The following is a 22,408-nucleotide window of genomic DNA, read 5'->3' as shown; positions in this document are numbered from 1 at the left end:
TCCTATATCAAGCAAGAATGGGAAATCATTTCACTTCCAAAACTACAGCAAATGGTCTCCTCGGTTCACAAACAGAGTGTTGTTAAAAGAATGATGATGATGCAACACAGCCTTCCAGGCGACATCTTTTCCAGGGAAGTCCTTGCTTATTTCAGCAAGACAATGCCAAACCACATTCTGCATGTGTTACAATAGCATGGCTCCGTAGTGAAAGAGTCCGAGTGCCAGTGGTATGGCTAGGCATAGGTGTCCAGTGCTATAGCTCTTGATCTATTCATCTTATAATTCTGATCGTGCATCATGACAATGTAGACGTGTAGGCCGTTAGCATGTACAGTGGATATAAAAAGTATACACACCCCTGTTAAAAGTCCAGGTTCTTGTGATGTAAAAGAAGGAGACAAAGATAAATCATGTCAGAACTTTTTCCACCTTTAATGTGACCTATTACGTGAACAATTCAATTGAAAAACAAACTGAAATCTTTGAGGGGGAAAAATAAAAAATATACTCAAAATAACCTGGTTGCATAAGTGTGCACAACCTTAAAAAATTATTTATTGAAGCACCTTTTGATTTTATTACAGCACTCAGACTTTTTGGGTAGGAGTCTATTGGCATGGCACATCTTGAATGTGGCAATATTTGCCCACTCTTATTTGCAAAAGCGCCACAAATCTGTCAGATTGCGAGGACATCTCCTGTGCATTAATATGCTTCTGGTGAAGCCATTCTTTTGTGGATTTGGATGTGTGCTTTGGGTCGTTGTCGTGCTGAAAAGTGAACTTCGTCTTCAGCTTTCTAACGGACGCTTGAAGGTTTTGTGCCAAAATTGCCTGGTATTTGGAACTGTTCATAATTCCCTCCCCCCTGACTAAGGCCACCACCATGCTTCACTGTGGGTATGGTGCTCTTTGGGCAATGTGCAGTGTTGTTTTTGCACCAAACATACCTTTTGGAATTATGGTCAAAAAGTTCAACCTTGGTTTCATCAGACCATAACACGTTTTCCCACATGCTTTTGGGGGACCTTATGTTTGTTTTTCGAACTTCAGCCGGGCTTGGATGTTTTTCTTTGTAAGAAAAGGCTTCCGTCTTGCCAGCCTACTCCATAGCCCATTCATATGAAGAATACGGGAGATTGTTGTCACATGTAGCACACAGCCAGTACTTGCCAGAAATTCCTGCAGTTGTTGTAATGTTGCTGTAGGCCTATTGGAAACCTCCCTGACCAGTTTTCTTCTCATCTTTTCATCAATTTTGGAGGGATGTCCAGGTCTTGGTATTGTCTCTGTTATGCCATATTTTTGATTACTGTCTTCACTGTGTTCCATGGTTTATCCAATGCTTTGGAAATTCTTTTGTACCCTTCTCCTGACTGATATCTTTCAACAATGAGATCCCTCTGATGCTTTGGAAGCTCTATGCGGACCATGGCTTTTGCTCTGAGATGCAACTAAGAAAATGTCAGGAAAATCCTACTAGAACAGCTGAACTTTATTTGTGATTAATCAGAGTCGCTTTAAATGATGGCAGGGTGTAATGACTTCTATTTAACATGAGTTTGAATGTGATTGGTTAATTCTGAATACAGCCACATCCCCAGTTATAAGAGGGTGTGCACACCAGGTCATTTTTCCCTGTCAAAGATTTTTGTTTTTCAATTGAATTGTTCCCATTATAGGTCACATTAAAAGTGGAAAAAGTTCTGACATGATTTATCTTTGTCTCATTCTTTTACATTTTAACAGGGGTGTGTACACTTTTTATATCCACTGTACATCGAAATGTAACTCTACCATGTACATTTAAAACCCTGAACTTTCTGTCCCTCGGGGTCCTGCGTGCAGTCCAGACCTATTACCCACTGAAAACATTTGGCACATTATGAAACGGAAAATACAACAAAGGAGACCCTGATCTGTTAAACAGCTGAAATCCTATATCATGCAATAATGGGAAAACATTTCACTTTCAAAGCTACAGCAAATGGTCTGCTCAGTTCACAAACACTAACAGTGTTGTTGAAAAAGAGATGATGCAACACAGTGGTAACCATGCTCCTGTCCCAACTTTTGCTGGACCGCGTAAGTGGAGCCGGCCAAGAAGAGCGAATGTCTTTTCCTGAGTGAGTGAGTGACTGACTGACTGAGCAACGACCACCCACCCCTTGTAAAATAGCATTGGTTAGAGACGTGGGCTGTCGTGGGCAACCGGTGTTCAATTCTCGCCACGGTCAGAAGAAAGTATGCATTAGGATTTTTTCAGGATAGACAAAAACTTAACTGGCTACATGCTTCAGTAGCTATGTTATAGTAAGCCTAAAAAAATTTAAACAGTCAAACTGTTTACGGTTATATTGCGACTATTTCGGGTGGATTCATGAAGTATGCATTCATGCACGCCTTTTAGTATAATATAGACGAGGAGGAGTTTCCACGATTCTCTCGTCTTTTCTCTTGATGAACAATTCAGTTATCGCCCCCTACATTGATTTATTGTATCAATGTCATTCATGAACGAAAGAAAAACTAACGTTGTTGTGCCATGAAATGAAATAGCTTTGGCAGTGTAGACTGAAGTTCATCTTCAGTCTCGCTAGCAATTCATCTTCAGTCTCGCTAGCGACTATTCCAAGTATTGCTGTATGTAGATACTAATAGGTCTATTACTGGCTAATAAGCTGTTACAACGGCCAGTGGCAAAAGCCATACAATTTATAGATGCTGTTTGTGGTAGAAGTAAACTTAATAAGAAATGTTAGTCAGTTAACACAATGATTAATGGTGTCTAGCTAAATATACAAACGTGGCATGATGTTAATGTGTGAAAAAAAATATAATGCCAAGACAGTTTTCTGACTATGTCCCAAATGGTCCCAATACTGGCTACTAGCTTACTATATACAAAACAGTACGTACTTCACCATCATCTGCGAAGTACTTGTAGTATGAGATTTGAGATTCAGCCAATGCTTTTGATTTCCTTGTAGTTCACATAGTGGTTGGCTATTCAACTGTCATTGTTTTCTAAAGCAACAAAACAGCCTTGGGGTCGTTGGAGTGATTGGAGCCATCTACAGTAAACTATTTCTAATTTAACACGTTGAATGTAACGTAGGAACCATGTTAAACCTGTTGTTGGTTTGGCTGTTAGTTTATGTAAGGAACTAGTTTCAAATGAAGTGGAGTTTTGACTAATTGGTTTAACAACGCAACACATATCCAGATTCCACACCTCTGCACACACACAACTTTATGGCGTAGTGGTTAAAGACACGGACTGTCACATGAGAAACCCCGGCTTGAATCCAGGGAGGGCAACAACATTCATCCCTTTTAATCGCGTGCCGGCCGAACTTGACTGGTTTCTTTTTTTTTAAACGTTCCCGGCATCAAATTCAAAATGGGCATATTTTTCCAAAAACAATACAATTTCTGTTTCAACATTTGATATATTGTCTTTGTACAATTTTCAATTAGATATAAGGATTAAATGATTTGCACATCATTGCATTCTCTTTTTATTTGCATTTTACGCAGACTCCCACCTTTTATGGAAATGGTACTGTCCTTTTGTACACGGTTCATATTTTATGGATGTAAATACCTCACATTAAAGATGACAGTCGGCACTTTAACATCTTAGTCATTGTTTCATTTCAAATCCAGTGTGCTGGAAAAACCTGAAGATACAGGTGGTGGGTGACAGCATTACTGACAGTTTCTGGTTGTTGATTTCAAAATTCGGGGTGCAGGCTTCTAGGTTTTCTATTGTTGGAAGATACTAATCACCCCTGCAAACTCCATGCTGCCCAGCCTCACCACTATTGCTGTCTGATGGTATATGCAGTAGAGGTAAATTGGTAATAGGAGGATCAGATTAACAAATATGCACAGGTGCCACAAGTCCAGTGTTTTGCATTTCACTGCGATCTAGTGGATAGTTGCAGTATTGCAACCAAATGTATATACTGTGCACAATACACATACTAATAGAAAGCTGCATATTAATAGAAAAGCATTGAAATTAATCATGTTTATTGATATTTCCCAGTAGCATTGGGGTTTGAATTGCTTTAAGTTGTTTATTATTTGAAAATGTTTAACCAGGGATGTTCAACATATTTAATTACATTTTGTTATAAGAATGGTTAAAAACAACACATGATGAGTAGTTAGAGTTTGATTAAGCTATAGTTTTTGCCTTTTTTGTACCAGAACCCCATGGCTAAATAAGGCTTTTGGGACTATATTTCATGTAAATCGAACACTTCAGTGATGCCTGTCAATTGACTCCGCACCGATTAAAATTAACAAATATATTTTTACAACTGCATTATTATAAATATTCTGTTTTGCTGTGGATTATTTATGTTGAAAGTATTTACTGTATATACTATATATATAATTATTTAAAAAATTTTAAGAGCCTAATTTTCACTCACATGGCTAAGTAAAGGTTAAATCATGGAAGGTTGTGTTTAGATCTATTTGATGATGATTTATTTTAATGTTTACAGACGTCTAGCTACAGTACCGACTGGTAACTACAGTAGGTAAGCCAATTTCTCGCCACCCTATCCGGAGATTGCCGAACTGTGACGTTGTCAAGGATTCGGAGGACGTAGTGACTAGCGACGCCTGTTGGTGCTTAAGCGAGTCGACAGGAAAGCAAAATGGCGGATGAAGATGTTACGCTGGATGGTAAACCTCTACAATCGCTTCGTGTGGCGGATTTGAAAGCCGCTTTGGAGCAACGATGCCTCCCTAAAAGCGGGGCGAAAAGTGCACTCATTAAGCGATTAAAAGGGGTAAGTTCTGTAAAAATCTTTGCTTCTAACAACCATTTGGTCAAGTTCAGCAGGAGGCGAGAGTGGGGTTATAGGCCGTGTGTCGGTGGTTCATGAGCGGGAATGCAGGGGCACTTAGTCATATGCGTGCGAGGGATTTCAGTTATGTGAAATTATTGATTAGCGCGTTTAAATGGTATAGAGTCACATTAGAACTAGGTATTGTGTGGTCCAACACTCTTCAAAGTTGAGATGTGTTGCACGCGGACGGAACTGAAGGCCCAACCGGAGTGTATGTTTATGCTAGCGAGCGAGCTAACTTACAGCAGTACTTCCACTGTATTTTTGAGCTGCTGTCGTCGAGCCCGCGCTCTGAGTGTACGAGAGGGGGGAGGGCGGTTGGGTACGCGCCTGCCCATATGCGCAGTTTACTGTAACTAGTTAGCTTGGTTAAGACGAGCATATTTTTTCGGAGGTTATTAACGTGACCTTTTCCTCTTCAGTTATTTTCTTAGACGCACTTTTACTGAACATAAGATACCACTATCCTTGAATCAGCTTTCCTACAAACGTACTGTGCTATTGCTTAATTATAATTGCTACAAAATATATTACGAAAACAAATTAATCTATTAATACCATTACACACAATGTTCAACATTAACTTACAATTTCGTCGATTATGACTACCCGTATTCTTTGGGTGATTATTGGATATTGTGCAATTCCAATAAATATCACAGTGGAAAAACGATCGAAAAAGTGTTTAGCATTCCTAAGTCAGACCTGTGTCCATTTGGATTTGCCTGCTGGATGATGTTTTGGATTGGCCGCTCCTGTAACTGGCCCACAAACGCTCTATGTGGCTACGTTTTATATTTATATGCAATGAAAGAAGCAATATACAAAGGACGGACAGGGTGATCTGTGTTTCTCCCGGCCACCATGTTAAAGTCTTGGGCATCTCGTGCAGCTGCTGTATAGAAATGCTGGAGTTAGCATGGGATCAGCCACTTCTTGTCATGTCTAGGGTGCTGTTCTGCTACACTTTCATGTATGTCAGGAATTATTACAGTTGGTTTTACTTGAATATGGATGTTGTATATTTAGTACCCTGTTGCTGTTTGTTTCTCTCCAATGATAATTCTGTTACTTCAATTCTGATGCGATGCTGCTGGCTGTGGTTTTAAACTCAACTTCTCGTGCTGACTGGATCTGTGTAAACTGAGATGAATAGACAAGTGAATGGTTTTAAAATTTATCTTTAAACAGTCTTGTGGTGATCTTGGTGGTGTATGTTTCAGGCGCTGATGTTGGAGAATCTTCAGAGGACCTCCACTCATCATAGTGGGCTCCAGCCCAACTCCCAGGTAAGAGCTACCTGTTGGAGTGTCTAGACTAGACACACACATGGTGTTATTAAACATGTATTAAAGTTACTTGACACATTTCATGTTTAATTTCATATTCCCCCCCCCCCCCTCTTCAGATTACAAGTCTGCCATACCCTTGTATCATTAGAGACTGTATATCACTTTTACTGTCTATAGAGTTTGATTAGTTACAGAGGTATTTTACCCCAACAGATTAAATAATGGATTTGTGTCTATCCCATGTGTTTTCAGATTGGGGAGGAGATGAGTCAGAACAGCTTCATAAAACAGTATCTGGCCAAGCAACAGGAGCTCCTCCGCCAGAGGCTGGAGAGGGAGGCCCGGGAGGCTGCAGAGGCCAATGGTAACACAAGCAAGCTCTGTTCTCAGGTCAACATTAGCATGCTGCGCTAGTCTGGACAGTGGAAGATAGTCAGTGTTTGCTCTGTCTAAACGATGGGCCAATAGCGTAGTGCAGTTGGCATTCTAGTTACACTATTTCGGAGTGAAGGGCAGTTAGCTAAGTGTCATTCACATCTGCATATTAACAGTGTCCCTATACCTGAGTGGACGTCCAACCTACATGCACTGATAGTGCGGTTTGCATCAGCATGTAAGGATGGCGTCCTTCATGTTGGCGTATATGGATAGTGGCTCTTTTCAGGCCACCTTTTAGAGTATTCATCTCTCCAATGATGATCCCGCCATGCTAATACCGATGCCCCAGACTGACAGTGTGTCTCTCTGGGTGCATGTGAGTTAAACTCACCTTCTCATGCTGACTGGGTCAGTGTGTGCTGAGGAGAACCACTACAAATTATATTTAAATACATTTGAATTGATTTGCATTCCAGTTGATTTCATTAACTAACAAAACAATCTTTTTTTAACCCTGACCTTTAACCTCTTTGTGATACAGAAAGTCCAGCAGGCCCAGATGAAGAGGAAGAGGAAGATCACACAGAGGAGGTCAACGACAGCCCTTCATACTGCCCAGATAAGGTCAGTAACATGCCTAACAGTCAGTCACAGTTCAACAATCAACCAGATCTCTCATGCTATGAAATGTATCAGTCCACTTACTGATTTTTAAGAATATTTTTTGCCACTGAATGTTTTTGGTCTTCAGTGAGAACCGATATGAAATAAAATGTTCTTCGTGAGATGTAGTGAGTGTAGAATATTCTATACTATTGGGGGGGGGGGGGGGGGGGGGGTCATTTCTCATGGCACTGTATATATTCTTTACACGTTATATCATTGTATTAATTTCATAAATAAAGCATGGATTTGAATGTGTTGATAAGAACCTAGCTAAAAGTCTTTATCCCCTCCTCCCCCCGCATGCCCCAGCATCACTCCATGCCTTCCCAGCCCCCCCTGACCCAGGCTGGAGAAGAGGTTGGAGATGGCGAGCCAGCTATGATGAAACATGGCATTCTGGGCCAAGGGATGATGCCTCGCAGACCGGACGCCGGCCAAGCCTCCGTGCCCCAAGAGTCGGCCGATGGCACCGGCGGTCCTGGGTCTCGGATGCAGCAGCGCCCCTCCCTCCGCCACGAGGAGCCCGCCACCCCCTCTCCGCCCCGCGCGGTGGCGTCTCTGTCAGTGCGAGTGCTGGAGGACGCAGAGCGCCAAGGCCTTCCCCCCTCCATGCCCCCCCGTTCCCAGGCCCAGGAGATGGAAGGCACAGCCCCGGATGATGAAGATGACCGGCCAGCCCACTCCGTGCTCCACCTAAGCCGTTCCGCCCGAGCCGTCGCTGGAGCTTCTGCTACCAACCGCCTCCAGGATGACAGTGACGATGACGAAGACGATGACAGCAGTGAGGAAGATGAAGAGGAGTGGGGACCAGCGGCAGGTGCCAGGAGAGGGGCTGGTGTCGGAGGAGGGCGAGCCCCTCAACCCCAACAGCCTTCCCCCAGCGTCCCAGCGGCCCGAGAAAGATCCAGACGTAAGCTCCAGCCTCCGCAGCACATCCCCCCCCAGCAGGTGGTGCACCAACCCCCCATGCCACTTCGCCAGCCCACACCACCCCCCTCCCCACCACCGGAACTCTCCTTCCCCCTTCCCGACACCCCCAAGCAGAGCCCACCTGATATGGATGAGGAGCCGGAAGCGGCAGGGGTGGCCGTGCGCCTCCTTCCAGGTGGCCTCCAGAGGCAGGACTCTGACTCCAGCTCCCGGTCCAGCAGCCCAGAGCCTCTGGCACAACGCAGACCCGGACCACTGTCCCTGTTGGCCCGCAAGATGGCATCCGAGGGAGCATTCGGGAAGAGAGAGGAGGGGGCTTCAGACAGCCAGACAGATCCCGGGGTCGTCTCTACACATGGAGATGGAGACAGCAGCACCCCAGGAGCGAGACCAGGGATTGGTGTGGTTCCTGTACCGGTGATTTTATCTGAATCAGGATCCCAGCCTCATTCTCTGCAATCTGGAACCACTGGGCCCATAATACCCCTAACCACTGATACTCATAGTCCATCTGAAGACAGGAAACAGCAGAGGATGGAGAGAGAGATGCGTCAGGAAGAGAACAAGAGAGTAGAGGAGGAGGAGAGGAAGAAGCAGACAGTGGAGAAGGAGAGGATGGAGAAGGAGAAGCTGGCCGCAGAGAAGGAGAGGGTGGAGAAGGAGAAGCTGGCCGCAGAGAAGGAGAGGGTGGAGAAGGAGAAGCTGGCCGCAGAGAAGGAGAGGGTGGAGAAGGAGAAGCTGGCAGCAGAGAAGGAGAGGGTGGAGAAGGAGAAGCTGGCCGCAGAGAAGGAGAGGGTGGAAAAGGAGAGGGTGGAGAAGGAGAAGCTGGCAGCAGAGAAGGAGCGGGTGGAGAAGGAGAAGCTGGCAGCAGAGAAGGAGCGGGTGGAGAAGGAGAAGCTGGCAGCAGAGAAGGAGCGGGTGGAGAAGGAGAAGCTGGCAGCAGAGAAGGAGAGGGTGGAGAAGGAGAAGCTGGCAGCAGAGAAGGAGAGGGTGGAGAAGGAGAAGCTGGCAGCAGAGAAGGAGAGGGTGGAGAAGGAGAAGCTGGCAGCAGAGAAGGAGAGGGTGGAGAAGGAGAAGCTGGCAGCAGAGAAGGAGAGGGTGGAGAAGGAGAAGCTGGCAGCAGAGAAGGAGAGGGTGGAGAAGGAGAAGCTGGCCGCAGAGAAGGAGAGGGTGGAGAAGGAGAAGCTGGCCGCAGAGAAGGAGAGGGTGGAGAAGGAGAAGCTGGCCGCAGAGAAGGAGAGGGTGGAGAAGGAGAAGCTGGCCGCAGAGAAGGAGCGGGTGGCAGCGGAGAAGGAGAGGGTGGAGAAGGAGAAGCTGGCAGCAGAGAAGGAGAGGGTGGAGAAGCTGGGAGAGAAAGAGAGGGAAAGTCGTCTTCCGCCGTGGAAACGTGGACGTGACTTTATGTCAGTGTCCTCCCATCTGAGGTCAGAGGAAACTGCTATGGACCAGAGAGCCAACACAGAGAAGTCCCTCCTCTCAACCACTTCCCCGCCCGCAGTCATCCCCAAGAAGCCCCGCATGTTCTCCGACACCTCCTCCGGCTCCATGACATCCCCACCCAAACCCAGGCAGCAGGGGTCAGTGGTGGTGACCTCGTCTGGTGGACCACCTGAACCACAGGGTATATCCTTGAAGCCCCTCGGGTCGGGAGTCCTTGTGTCAGGGCCACCACAGCAGGCGGACCCCATTGTCCCCACCTCACCGAACAAGCAGTCCATGGAGAAGGCTGACGGGAGGGTGGAGAAGGAGCGCGACAGAGGGACTTCTAAACCCGGGGAGACCAGGAGAAGAGGACCCGAGGAAGCTGTTGATGTGGAGCCCATGGGGCCTGTTTTGCCCCCTTCACACCTCCAGGGGGATAGAGACAAGCGGAAGAAGGAAGAGGAGAGGAAGAAGGAAGAGGAGAGGAAGAAGGAAGAGAAGGGCAGGCAGGGGAAGCGGGCAAGCGACAGGTCTCCCCCCTCCAGTGGTGGGGACTCTTCGGACTCGGACACCGGATCCTCTTCGTCCCGTTCCTCCGGCTCCCCGGACAAAACGAAGAAGGTAAGACTAGTCTGATTGACTAGTCTGGGTGTCAATCAGTGTTTCTCCCTGCTGTGATGAGGTACCATCACAATCCAGTACTAGGGAAGTCAATGCGTTTTCTCCAATGATGATCCCGCCATGCTAATACCGATGCCCCAGACTGACAGTGTGTCTCTCTGGGTGCATGTGAGTTAAACTCACCTTCTCATGCTGACTGGGTCAGTGTGTGCTGAGGAGAACATTGATTGGGTCAGTTTTACTCACCTCCTCACGCTGAGTGGGTCAGTGTGTGCTGAGGGGAGAACCTGTGAATGATGCATCACCACATTATTTTTTCACATAAATTTAACAACCTTTTGCCTCATACAGTCCTGGACATTTGATCCTTAACAAAACCGTACCGGTCTTCTAATTTACTAATGTAAAAGTTGATTATAAACTATAGACGTAACCTTTTTGCTGGATAAGCTTTAAATGTTCCTTTGTCTTCAAGATGTAGTGTTTGTTAGAAATTCAACATTCAAGCAATTATGACTTCTAAAGATATTTGGTTGCCTTGCACCACAGCTCATTTAGTTTTATGAGATCAAAGGGAGTGAATACTTATACAATCAGTTTTTTTCTGTTTTCTGTTTTATAGCTGGTTTAGAACAATTTGCAGATTCATCTTCCCCTTTTTTGACATTAGGGACCCTTTTGTGTTGATCAGTGACAAAAATTTGTAACTAAATCCATTATGATGGTATGTTGTCTAAGGGGGTGCATACTTTTGAGAGGCGCTAATGATGGTGTTTGGTAAACAAATTGATGAAAATGATGGCACCATTCTGCCAGAATTGCTTAAGGCTACAAAAGGTTATAGGCACTGCACACAGACAAAGAGGATTCTCATTGCCTCTTCAGTTCCAGGAAATGCAAATTACTCATGCTTTCTTGTCACACTTTGTGATAGACTTGGGCAAAATAATATATTTTCAATATATTTAGTGGCTCTATTATCTTTAATGTTTTTTTTTTGTCGTGAAAATTGGTTAGAATTTATTTTAATGTCTTGAATACAGCTGCATTGTTGAATTGTCATTTTTTTTTCAATTTTCTATTTGTTTATTAGAAGTCTGGCCAAGGAAAAGGAAGAGCGGACACAGGAGTGAAGAGCCAGCCTACCAGGTCAGCTATAATACTATACACACGAGCCAGCCAACCAGGTCAACTATAATACTTTACACACGAGCCAGCCAACCAGGTCAGCTATAATACTTTAGACACGAGCCAGCCAACCAGGTCAGCTATAACACTTTACACACGAGCCAGCCAACCAGGTCAGCTATAATACTAAACACACACCATGCCTTTTTAAACACTGACTCACATTCAGAACACTTTGAAATCCACGAATCAAATTACATCATAATGTAAAGGATTCTGTCATTTCAATGGAGATTGAAACTCAGCCATCAATATCACTCCGGTAAACTTGTTAAATGTTTGTGCACACTTATTGTGCTTAATAGCATTGTTTGAATTGGCTTGGGCGGTAAATATACCTACTGTATATATACCATATTAGCGATCATCAATAAAACATTTTGTTTTATTGATGAGTGTTTGCATTAGGTTGGGTTCAAGTTCATGCCTGCATTTCTTTCTCTCCAATGATGATCCCGCCATGCTAATACCGATGCCCCAGACTGACAGTGTGTCTCTCTGGGTGCAGGTGAGTTAAACTCACCTTGTCATGCTGACTGGGTCAGTGTGTGCTGAGGAGAGAAAATGTATTGATACTTCAACTTAACTTTTTCTATTTTTTGTTACTTGACCTGTCCTGCCTAATTCAGTTTTTTCATTCAGTAAACAAAATGTCATTAATTGCTGCTATAATATATAAAATTCACATTTTAGTTGTTTCCATTACCCAGAGCAACTTATTCAATGTATTCATTTTTCCATCAAAATGCTAATAGCCTTTGCTCTTGCATGTTTCATTTTGTTAACCGGTGCCAGTCAGGGCTTTATTACTGATGGCCATTTAGGGCACATGCTCTGGTGCCCAAAGCATATTATTTTTATCTGTATTTATTTTGAATTTCTAAGTCCTAATTCAGAAGGCACATTCTCGCCACAGCTAAGCTGCCCATAATGGCTGAAATTAAACAGTACCTAGCCAATTTTAAAAAAAATATCAGCACAACATTTTAATAGACATGTAGAAACACTTTTCTATTCAAATTTGCAACAGGAATGTATAAATCACATGGATTACTAACTCAATCCTAATAGTATTGAAAATGACTGCCGTTTCTAGTAATTGTGTTTAGGTTTTGTTGCATTCCAGCCACATGCTAATCTTAAGATAACAATTATTATCCCAAATTCATAGCATACAACATTATGTAATTCATTTTTGTTTTCTGATGTCAAGTAGGAGTTTATTTGACATGCACAGACCCTGATAGAGTTTCATAGCTAGTGATTCCTGAGAGAAGGGATTCATTAGTTTGACAGAAATTAACATGCTATCTAACGATGTAGCAGAGCCAGCTAACGACATAGCTAAGCCAGCCAGTGAAATGGAGTTAGGGATGCTGCTCACCAATGCTGAATACTGTTGAAAATCTTCCAACAATAGGCTACTAGCTACTCTTGCTGAGTAAGTAACTAGCTAGCTAACATGTTTTCACAAATAAGCCCTTCTCCCACAACTGTGACACAAATCCAGTGACAAGTCTACCAATGAAAGTATTGTAGTCTGAACAGGCCCTTTGGCAGGCGTGCAATCTCAAAAGGGCATTTCACTACAGCACAACTATTAAATGTGCTAATTATTAATGTTAGCAATGATACAGCTGTCCCAAAAAGACTTCCCTAACAAAATGGTAATCAGAGAATATGACAATACATTTTTAGAAGACAAAAAAATGCAATTTAAATAGTATGTTGGTATTCTGCTCCTGGATGTAGTATTTGCAAGAACAACGAAGTGCTTTTTCTGTTACGTTTCCTTGCTGCTAGTAATATACTCATAAGCAACAACAACAAATCTCTCTGGTAAACACCACATTGAGTTTTCTCACTTATATACCATACTAACAGACAATAACATTAACAATGACTGTTTCTGTTGATCATATCTATTTGACAAGCAAATTCTGAATTTTTGGTTACTTGGAAAAAACACAAACATTAACAATTGTTTACCAGTAGAAATAAGAATTCATACTTTCTCAACTTTCCAAAAAATACGGTCATTATTTGAAGGATGCAGCATTTTGTTGCCAGAATAACAGTAACCATGTTTAAAAAGTAGACCTATTACAGTAGTTTGTGACAGATCTTAATTCCCACAGGCACAGTGAGACTCAAATCAAATACCTGAAAAGACTAGGCTATACCGCAGTTATTTCCCACTAACATTTACCCATTTAGGAAATGGCTAAGAAATTATGTTCTCAACTTTCCTCTAATTATTGTTGTTCTATGAATAATGACACCATTTGTTGTACTAATGGTTCAGATTGTAGCAGAATAAAAGTACCTTCATTTGTTTTTTATACATTATACAGCTCAACGTTGGCCACAGATCAATAGTTAATTCCCACAGGCCATGGTTTTTAATAAGCAAGGCTGAAATAATTTGCCATTATAATGACAGTAACTAGTCATACGTAAAAACATTAGGCTAATAAATTTTACAGATATAGTAGATTACTAGCCACAGATCTCAATAATTCCCACACACATGGTTTTCTATGAGCAAGGCTCAAATGAATTGCCATTTTAACAGTAGTAGTTACACTGAACAAAATTATAAACGCAACACTTGTGTTTTTGCTCCTATTTATCATGAGCTGAACTCAAAGATCTAAGACTTTCTCACTATACACAAAAGGCCTATTTCTCTCAAATCTGTCTAAATCTGTGTTAGTGAGCACTTCTCCTTTGCCAAGATAATCCATCCAACTTCGGTGTAGTTATCCATATCTAAAAGTAATAGGATTTATTTTACAGTAGAATGGCAGCTACAGATCAGTGAGCAGTAAATTACCAGTGACTATTTAGAAAGAATAAAGGCACAAATCAATAGAATGTTGGTGATTTTGGACTACAATCTGTATTTGAACGCATTTCACCAGGCAGGTAAAAATGCAATATCACCATGTAAGATCACCACAAATGAATCCTTCAAAACATGAGGACAAGACGCCGTGTTGCTATTGTAACGTCATCTCACCTGCCGTATCCAGTTTCCTGGGATGATGTTAAAAACCTGTGTGGAGGGGGAGGGACTATGGCAGAGCAGGAAGGAATGGCTTGTAGAGTTGTACTCTCTTAGAAAGAGTAAAGATATTGACATGTACAATCAATAGATCTGCTAATACGAACATCACTGAAAGACACCTGACGTCTCTATCAAGGACAACCGTGACTTCACAATGTATTTGTGATCGGTATGACAAAGAGGCTTAAACAAAACATGAATACTTATATTTTTCTGATGTTGCTTGCCATTCAATCCACACTGACCTAATACTGTGTGGATTTTGGTATGCACAAAAAAAAGTCCTCGCTCCTGGCTAATTATGTGCAGAAAGAAATCTGACTGCCCTAGGAATCTCTCATACATAATACACACAACCCAAGGTCCCCTCAGGGTGAATTGCCCCATTGAGACTACATATCATAAGCCTTTGTACGCAATGCCACCAACATTATCAAAAGGCGTTTTAAGAGTGCAGAAAACAGTGAGTTAAGCAAATAGCGTATAGCTGGATAGCTTAGGTAACTAGCTTCTCTACAGTCTTCCATCCAATATACTCAATGTTATGTGTTGATAAATATTTTCTTATAGTTTTGTTGCAGTTTTGTGTGTCAACCACACAGCTTCCTCCATACGCCCGGTTGCTCTTTTCTCTCACACAGTCATTGAGACGATGTTAGATGAGAACGACTCCACTCCTTCGCACGTTATGTAGTGGGGCTCATGTTGTATCTGTATTTTTCAGAAAGATGTATTTTGGTTAACCGAATACTATTTGAATAAAAACAAATTCACCTAAGATTTATTTAGCCCACAACAATGTAGGCTCATGCTATTCACTTTTAAATCAAACATGCATCTGGACATTTAAAATACCTCTTGACAGTATAGTAACAGGGTTTTTCCTGGCTGAAAATTTGTGAAAGATGGTACCCCGTCCCCTGCTACCCCATGCTCTACCTAACGCCCATTTGTGATATACTTTATATAATATCTGGCCAATTGAAAAAGAAAAATATTAGTGTTAAATCTGCCCTGTTAACCATCTCCATTTTGAGCAGCACACTGCAATGTCCTCCCTAATACAATAGCAACCAAAAAACAAGCAGTAAAACTATTCTTTACATATAACATACAGTTAAACAAAAAAACACAAGTTTGAATACCCTTGGAAAATTGGTAATATATTTACCATTTGTAAAGAACTTGAGTGAGCAAGCAAAACGCATGTCTTATTTCTTACAGGATTCACATTCAACTGCAGGTCATAACAGAATGGCGCAATCATAAAGGAAAACATGGCAACAAAGAAAAAAATTAACTGACCCCTGTTCAAAAGTCTGCATACTCTTAGTTCTTAATACTGTGTATTGCCCCCTTTAGCATCAATGACAGCGTGCAGTCTTTTGTAATAGTTGTCTGAGGCCCCGAATTCTTGCAGGTGGTATAGCTGCCCATTCGTCTTGACAATATGGCTCCAGGTCATGTAAAGTCTTTGGTCGTCTTGCATGAACCGCACATTTGAGATCTCCCCAGAGTGGCTTGATGATATTATGGTCAGGAGACTGAATGGCCACTCCAGAACCTTCACCTTTTTCTGCTGTAACCACTGGAGGATCAACTTGGCCTTGTGCTTAGGGTCATTGTCATGCTGGAAAGTCCAAGAGTGTTCCATGCGCAGTTTTCTTGCAGAAGAATGCTAATTGTCTGCCAGTGTTTTCTGATAACATGCTGCATTAATTTTGCCATAAATTTTCACAAGATTGACTGTGCCTTTAGAGCTCACACACCTCCAAAACATCTGTGAGCCACCACCATGCTTCACAGTAGAGATAGTATTCTGTTCACTACAGGCCTTGTCGAGCCCTCTCCAAACATAGCGCTTATTTTGGTCTAGTCACTCCAAATTAGTGTGCCAGAAGCTGTGAGGTGTTGTCGGGCATATTGTAACTGGGCTTTTTTGTGGCGTTGGTGCAATGAAGGCTTCTTTTCATTTTTGTTCAAGTATCGTCGTATTGTGCTTCTGGAAACAACCAAACTGAATTTTTGATTGAACAATGCTGACTGGCATTTGCAAGGCTTTGGATATCTTTTTTTTTGTGCTCCTCTGCCTGTCCAGGACTAGTAGACATTTTATTGGATTCATGTGCATCCAGCCTGTAGTTTCTGCTTGGCTGTTTTCCTAAGCTCCAAACACATTGGCTCCACAATGCTTCTAGGATACACAGCATATCATTCCCTCTTCATTATGTTTGAGCCACTCAAACATTTTGCCATTGAGCATCAAAACAATGTTTATTAGAAGATCTAGGAATCACATAAAAACAATCATTCATCAAACTTTAATAATGAATCAGTCAATATTCTTGTCTATTTTCATTGTTCTACTATATTCTTGTTAATTTGATTTGCATTAAAAATGCATCAGAGTGGCAGGCCTATATATTATAGCCTTGTTGTGTTTTTTTCTTCCATCCTTGCCTTGATGCCACATAATTTATCCCCCTCTCTCAACTTCCTTCAGCTGTAGGCTCGTTGGCTGTGTTGCTTGCGCTCATCCAGTGTCTTCACGTTCATATTTATATTGTTAGTGACTATAATTGTATATTTTTACACTCCATATTGCATATGAAATGTTGTTGGGGACATTTGCCTACATACCCTAATCTAATAATTTTTTCACCAATCATCTTTTTCTGTCTCGCGATCTCTATTAAAAAATCTGTGATTCTACTAGATATCTTCTGAAACGTTAAATGTTATGCGGATTTGATGTAGTTTAGGCATTAAGTTTTAAATATTTTGACATGCTTGGGTGTAAAAGAACTAGGTTACACCTGTTTTTCCGACATTACTCATCTCCGGGACATCAGGACCGGTAAGGTCCTGTATGCGAGGTTGCCAGATCATTGATAGTAAAGCGTGAAATCCACAAAAACGCTATATCTTCTATAGAACTCTCTGTAAATCGTCAAACCCCATTTAAAATAGCCCAATTTGGCAAAACCTACCCATCTGACAACACTGCCAATATTTAAACGGTTTCCTCCTACGGTCACATTCGATGCAGAATATCTCTGGTAGCCTATTTTGCGTATGAGCATGAAATTGTTTTACCGTGCCAACACGGAGGCTATAACGAGTGATATTTTGGGAAGCTGGCCGCTTTTGAGTTTTTGTTGTGGAAAATGATTCCCCTTTTTTCGGCCAACATTTTCAAACAACTCACCAGTTTGTGAATCCAATAGTAGACTATTTATTAAGGTAATAAAGCCGTGCTGATCTGCAGAGCAACCAACCCATGTTGGTCTGCAGAACTACCGACTGCCAATCTTCTGAGAAACACTCTTGTACTGTATGGTTAAACAATGATATTAGTTCCTCCCATTATGCTAATTTCTGGATGGATCCATCTCCATTCTTCCATCAACCGTCTGGGATCCCCCCCCCAAACCACTGATAGTGTCTCTTAACAATTAAATGTGGAAGACAATTAGACTGTTTAGTAAAATATGAGCCCTGGTTAAATGTTTCATTAATTAACACTCAATTAATATACAAGTGATCATATGAGACGTTCGGTCTACTCTTCATCAGGTTAATGTGAAATATTTGAATATCCCTGATTTTTTTTTTATAGCATCCATATATTCATGAGTGACAAATGTAGCTTGCACAAAATATTGTCAGTCATGCATTCCTGCTTGGATATTACATTTTTAAAAATCTGATTAATTACATGTTTTAAAGCACTACGGGAAAACTTTAAAACATGATTACTCATGATTTGGGTGGACCAGATCCATGGGGTGGTGTTTCCTGATAAATAGTAGTAGCATCAGTGGTGACAGTAGAGGAATTGTCTGTCTAGTGCCTGGTAATAAAAATCCACATTTCAAGTCTGTTAATTCAAGGGACCTACCTGGGACTCATTTGCAATGAAGCATACATTTCAGCGTTGGATTTATAATATAATAAGCTTAAGCAGAAAGGCAGAGAACAGAAGCCAAGTGACAGCAGAGAAGATCCTGTGATAGCCCGCAGAAGGGGGCAATCAAAATGGCTAGAGCAGAGGATTAGTTTCAACTGTGAGTTGGTGGTGGTTTTACATTTTACTTCTGGGTAACCCTAAGTGCTCTTCCAGTTGCTGTAAATGAGAATTTGTTCTGATTCAATTTACCTGGTAAAATACAGGGTAAATCTACGTTTACTTATTCAGCGCCAAAACCCAGCTTAAATCAAAACACACATTTGGGATGTTAGAATGAAGTACCCCAGCTTTAAACCTATATCCAGAATAGCTGTTTCCTGATGAGGGCACACTCTTGGTTAGTTAATTAATGAGTGTAAAAGTTTGGGGTTAATCAGTTTTAGACTGGTATTTTTGGTTGACTGTGCTCTGTTCTTCACATTGCACCGCAGGATGTCTTTCACCTCCAGCCCCTTTAAGAGAAGGAACAGGTGGGAGAAATCATGTTTTTGATAACAAGCTCCTCTGACACACCAACATACCCCTGTATTTGGTTTGGTGACCATATATGGGCTGGGGGCACACTGGCAAAGCCCTTTTGACCACTTTTTGATGGCTAGGGGGTGTCCAAAGCACTCTGTACACTACCATGGTAAACCGCTTACATTAGCACATGAATAAAATAAAATGTATTTCCACATTCAGATTTTGATGGTCGTGATGCTCCTGCAAACCTTTCCTTAAAAAGGTGTTGTGTTCTCATGATGTGGCTCACGCCAACCAAAACAGATTGACTAAACCTAAGTTAAGTGTATTTAATAAGAATTGAACATGAATGTGGCTGCCACTCCAGTGGTTACAATGCACAGAAGACCAAGATGTGCATATTCACACTACTGCCTGACACCGTGCGTCTCCCCCCACCATTTACTAATTTTACTAAAAGTAGGGCGTGCCATGTGAAGGTGTGCCCGAAGTGCGAGAATTGTAGTCTTCATGAAAACATTTCTTTGACCATCAACGAAATATGTTTCAGGGGTTTTTATTGTGATTCCTTCGGATAAATCACAAAATGTGGCTTAGTTTCTGGTTTGGACAGTTCCAATGATTTAAAGATTAATTTTTTCACCGACATTATGCAGTTATAGCAGTCTGTTTGCCAGGTGAGTGGCTTGAAGTTGTAATAAGCATAACAGGATACCAAAACGTTACTAAAAGCAGATCAATGCTTTCTTTTGTCTCTTTGCACTTTGTCTTCACACTGCTTCTTTAGGCTGATTTCTCTTGATGACTAATTTAAAGTGATCAAATAATCAAACCCAGTTAATCAATTAATTCAGCCAAAGACCAACTGGAACATCAGCCAATGAAGTTGAATGACCTACCCGTTTAACTACATTATGCTTAAACATTCACTCAGGTCCTTTAACTTTCTCTGTGTTCGTACCTAATAAATGTTTTTAACTCATGTCTCCCCCATCTGTGACCAAAGCATGCATTTGTGGTGTTCAATTTACGATTACTGCTTTTCCACCTTGCAGAATTTCACTTAGAATATCTTAAAATATCTAAATGTCCTGTGAAATATAAACCACCACACCATTGTGACTTTTATCATGTTGCTGGCTCAGACCGGAAGTGAGCAGGAGTTCGCTTGCAGTCATCAAATCACCCAGTAGTAGTTGCTAGAGCAATAAGTGACACGGCATCCCTATCACACCAAGTATTACAGCGACTTCTTGTACAATAAAAAGATGCAGTTCCTGCAAGATCCAAAATGGTATCTTGATGTGAAAATTACCCTTTTTGAGGAGCAATATAAACGGGATCTTTCAAATAACTTCGAATTGTTCCTCAAATAACCGTTTTGCGTTTTTTTGTTGTTGTGAAAACCCGTTCAAAGATGCCAGGATATTACATGTTACACACTTGTGTCCATAACCTCGTAAAGACAAAGCCTTATTAAAATCAATATGTATTACCCGTGTAAAGCCATCAGTGAAACGACTCATTACTGCCACACATGGGTCAGCTGATCCAGCAGCAGTACAGTATCTCGAAAGATCATTGAAGTACAATACCGTCCGTAAAGGCAGTAATGACGATAGTTGCTCAGCAAAACAACATGTGTTGGTGAGTAGATGAGGCGTTTTGAGTGTGCAGTGCAAGTTAATTTTGATTCCAACTGAAAGATGCTGGACGTTAAGATGACCGGTCATTCATCCCATCTTTCCTCGGTACACAGATTTTGGTTCTGTCAGAGCTTGCAACAGTGTTTCCATGTATCTCGTGTACCATTTCCAACCATAAAGTTGTAACAATATAACGATGTTTTTCCACGCTGGCAAAATTGAAAAGGGAACCAAAGTGCTTACTCACACGATAACTAATTATAGAAGGCAAAGGGCAGCGGTAGTTGTATTTCTTGTCAGGCGCTCAATGCGGCAGCCCCACAGCCGGTATGGCCTTGGCTGAGAAGAGAGACGGGTCCTCGCCCTCCCTCTCACCACTCTTCTCCCGGTGCGCTATCCAATATGGCCGTCGTGCGTGTATTGCTACTCTGATACCGTCGCAGTGCACAAACGCCGCAGCTGCATAAGGATTTTCGTCCTCGATTTCAATCCACGCCTGACCGAAGTAATTAACTGTGATATAGCGTTTACTGTCGGGGGTTCCAGCCTGGCAATATGCTGTCAGAAGGCAACAAAAACGGGTAAGGTAGAGCTAGTGAGAGGTTAGGCATTACGTTGCTAGATACCCTTGGCGTCATCGCGAGTTGTAGCTCATCGCTAGTAGTAGCTAAGGCGCTGTGCTCATAGTTGGTCACTTGTGTTGTGTTTCAACCATAGGGACTTTCTGAGTCCATATAATCACACGATGTCTGAAATGTCGTGGGCGTTTGATTAATTGACGAAATGTGTTACATGCGACGTGCACGTGAGTCGCGCTTTTCTCTCCACGTCCACGGGGGGTGTGGATGGAATCGACTCGTGTTGGGGGAAGGGGATAGGAGATGCCGGGGAAACTCCGTGGTCCCTCCCATGTCTCAGATTTACTACTATCGAATTTATAAATGTAGATAAGTAATACAATTAGTTTCATCACGAGAATCGCGCAGTAATAACGTTTCATCTCTTGAATTTAACATGGTAACTTGTTTCTCTCGACTCTGCCATAACATGTTTTTCTGGTTAAGCTGTTTGTTAGTCCAGCGTGTAGACCCCGAATTATTCAGTATACATACTGGGGCTAGTTGTATAACATGTTGCCAGAGATGTAATAATGCAACAAAACTATTTTTTTCTTTTGAGCAGCACGTGGGCCAGTAGACTGTTTTGATGCCTTCGGCATGGTTTGCATAGCAGTTGTGGACCATGGAGGTATAACATCTAATTGATGATACCTTACCTAAAAATGTATGATACCTTACCATCTAATTACCTTACCTGAAAAACATCTATGTTGTCTTACAACAAACACCTGGTTGTCTAAAACTCTAGGTCGTCAGCCTTGTGAGGCAGCCTGCTGCTGATAGCATGCAGTTGAAGTGTTTTTGACTTAGTAACCTTATACATAGATTTAATATTTCTTGGTCACTACTCTGCCATAAAAAAATGCCCATTCCAATTAAAGTCACATCTAACATGGCCCAAGTGCTGTAAATAAAAACGGGTGAGTAACAAGATCCATTGTGTGTGTCCTGAATAATTCTGGGTTGTCAGGCTAGGTTGTGTATTTACATGAACTTACTGTGTGAATTATCTTATGGATGTTGGTAAGTAATACATAATCTACTTGTATCACTGCGAATTGACGCTTACAATAATTTAGTCACCAATTGAACACGTTCACTGAAGTTGTACTTGGGATTGGAAATGTCTGCAACTTTGGGTGTCCACAGAATAATGAGGGTTGATTGTTTTATTCAGGGACAGAACATCGTTTTTTGGGTCTGGGATTCAATCTCGAATTTTTCGTCTTACTGGTCATGCTCATGTTAAGCCTAAAACCCCAAAAGA

General features: G+C 42.0%; 2 protein-coding genes and 3 non-coding genes across 5 annotated transcripts in view; all 5 read left to right on the top strand.

The window, feature by feature from the left end:
* Positions 1–4,641: 4,641 nt before the first annotated feature.
* On the top strand, positions 4,642–9,536 carry LOC117593988 (apoptotic chromatin condensation inducer in the nucleus-like). The gene is made up of 7 exons (XM_034290813.1): positions 4,642–4,813; positions 6,097–6,162; positions 6,418–6,529; positions 7,085–7,167; positions 7,519–8,898; positions 8,950–9,125; positions 9,497–9,536. The coding sequence occupies exons 1-7, from the start codon at positions 4,679–4,681 to the stop codon at positions 9,534–9,536; spliced, it is 1,992 nt and encodes a 663-aa protein (XP_034146704.1). The 5' UTR covers positions 4,642–4,678.
* On the top strand, positions 6,853–6,971 carry LOC114830438. Its single transcript, XR_003778073.2, has one exon. It is a non-coding gene; the product is annotated as a small nucleolar RNA U6-53/MBII-28 (small nucleolar RNA).
* Positions 9,303–22,408, top strand: part of acin1b (apoptotic chromatin condensation inducer 1b) — a 25,415-nt gene continuing 12,309 nt past the window's right edge. The window contains exons 1-2 of the mRNA XM_034290820.1: positions 9,303–10,182; positions 11,276–11,331. Of these exons, the coding sequence (XP_034146711.1) occupies positions 9,541–10,182; positions 11,276–11,331 (698 nt within the window). The 5' untranslated portion in view covers positions 9,303–9,540. The remainder of the gene's footprint in view (positions 10,183–11,275; positions 11,332–22,408) is intronic.
* On the top strand, positions 10,284–10,402 carry LOC114830437. Its single transcript, XR_003778072.2, has one exon. It is a non-coding gene; the product is annotated as a small nucleolar RNA U6-53/MBII-28 (small nucleolar RNA).
* On the top strand, positions 11,812–11,930 carry LOC114830436. The gene has a single exon (XR_003778071.2). It is a non-coding gene; the product is annotated as a small nucleolar RNA U6-53/MBII-28 (small nucleolar RNA).

Source organism: Esox lucius, chromosome 24 (assembly GCF_011004845.1).
Source record: "Esox lucius isolate fEsoLuc1 chromosome 24, fEsoLuc1.pri, whole genome shotgun sequence".
NCBI lineage: Eukaryota > Metazoa > Chordata > Actinopteri > Esociformes > Esocidae > Esox > Esox lucius.
Note: the sequence above shows the minus strand (reverse complement) of the source record. Positions and strands in the feature narration are given on the sequence as shown.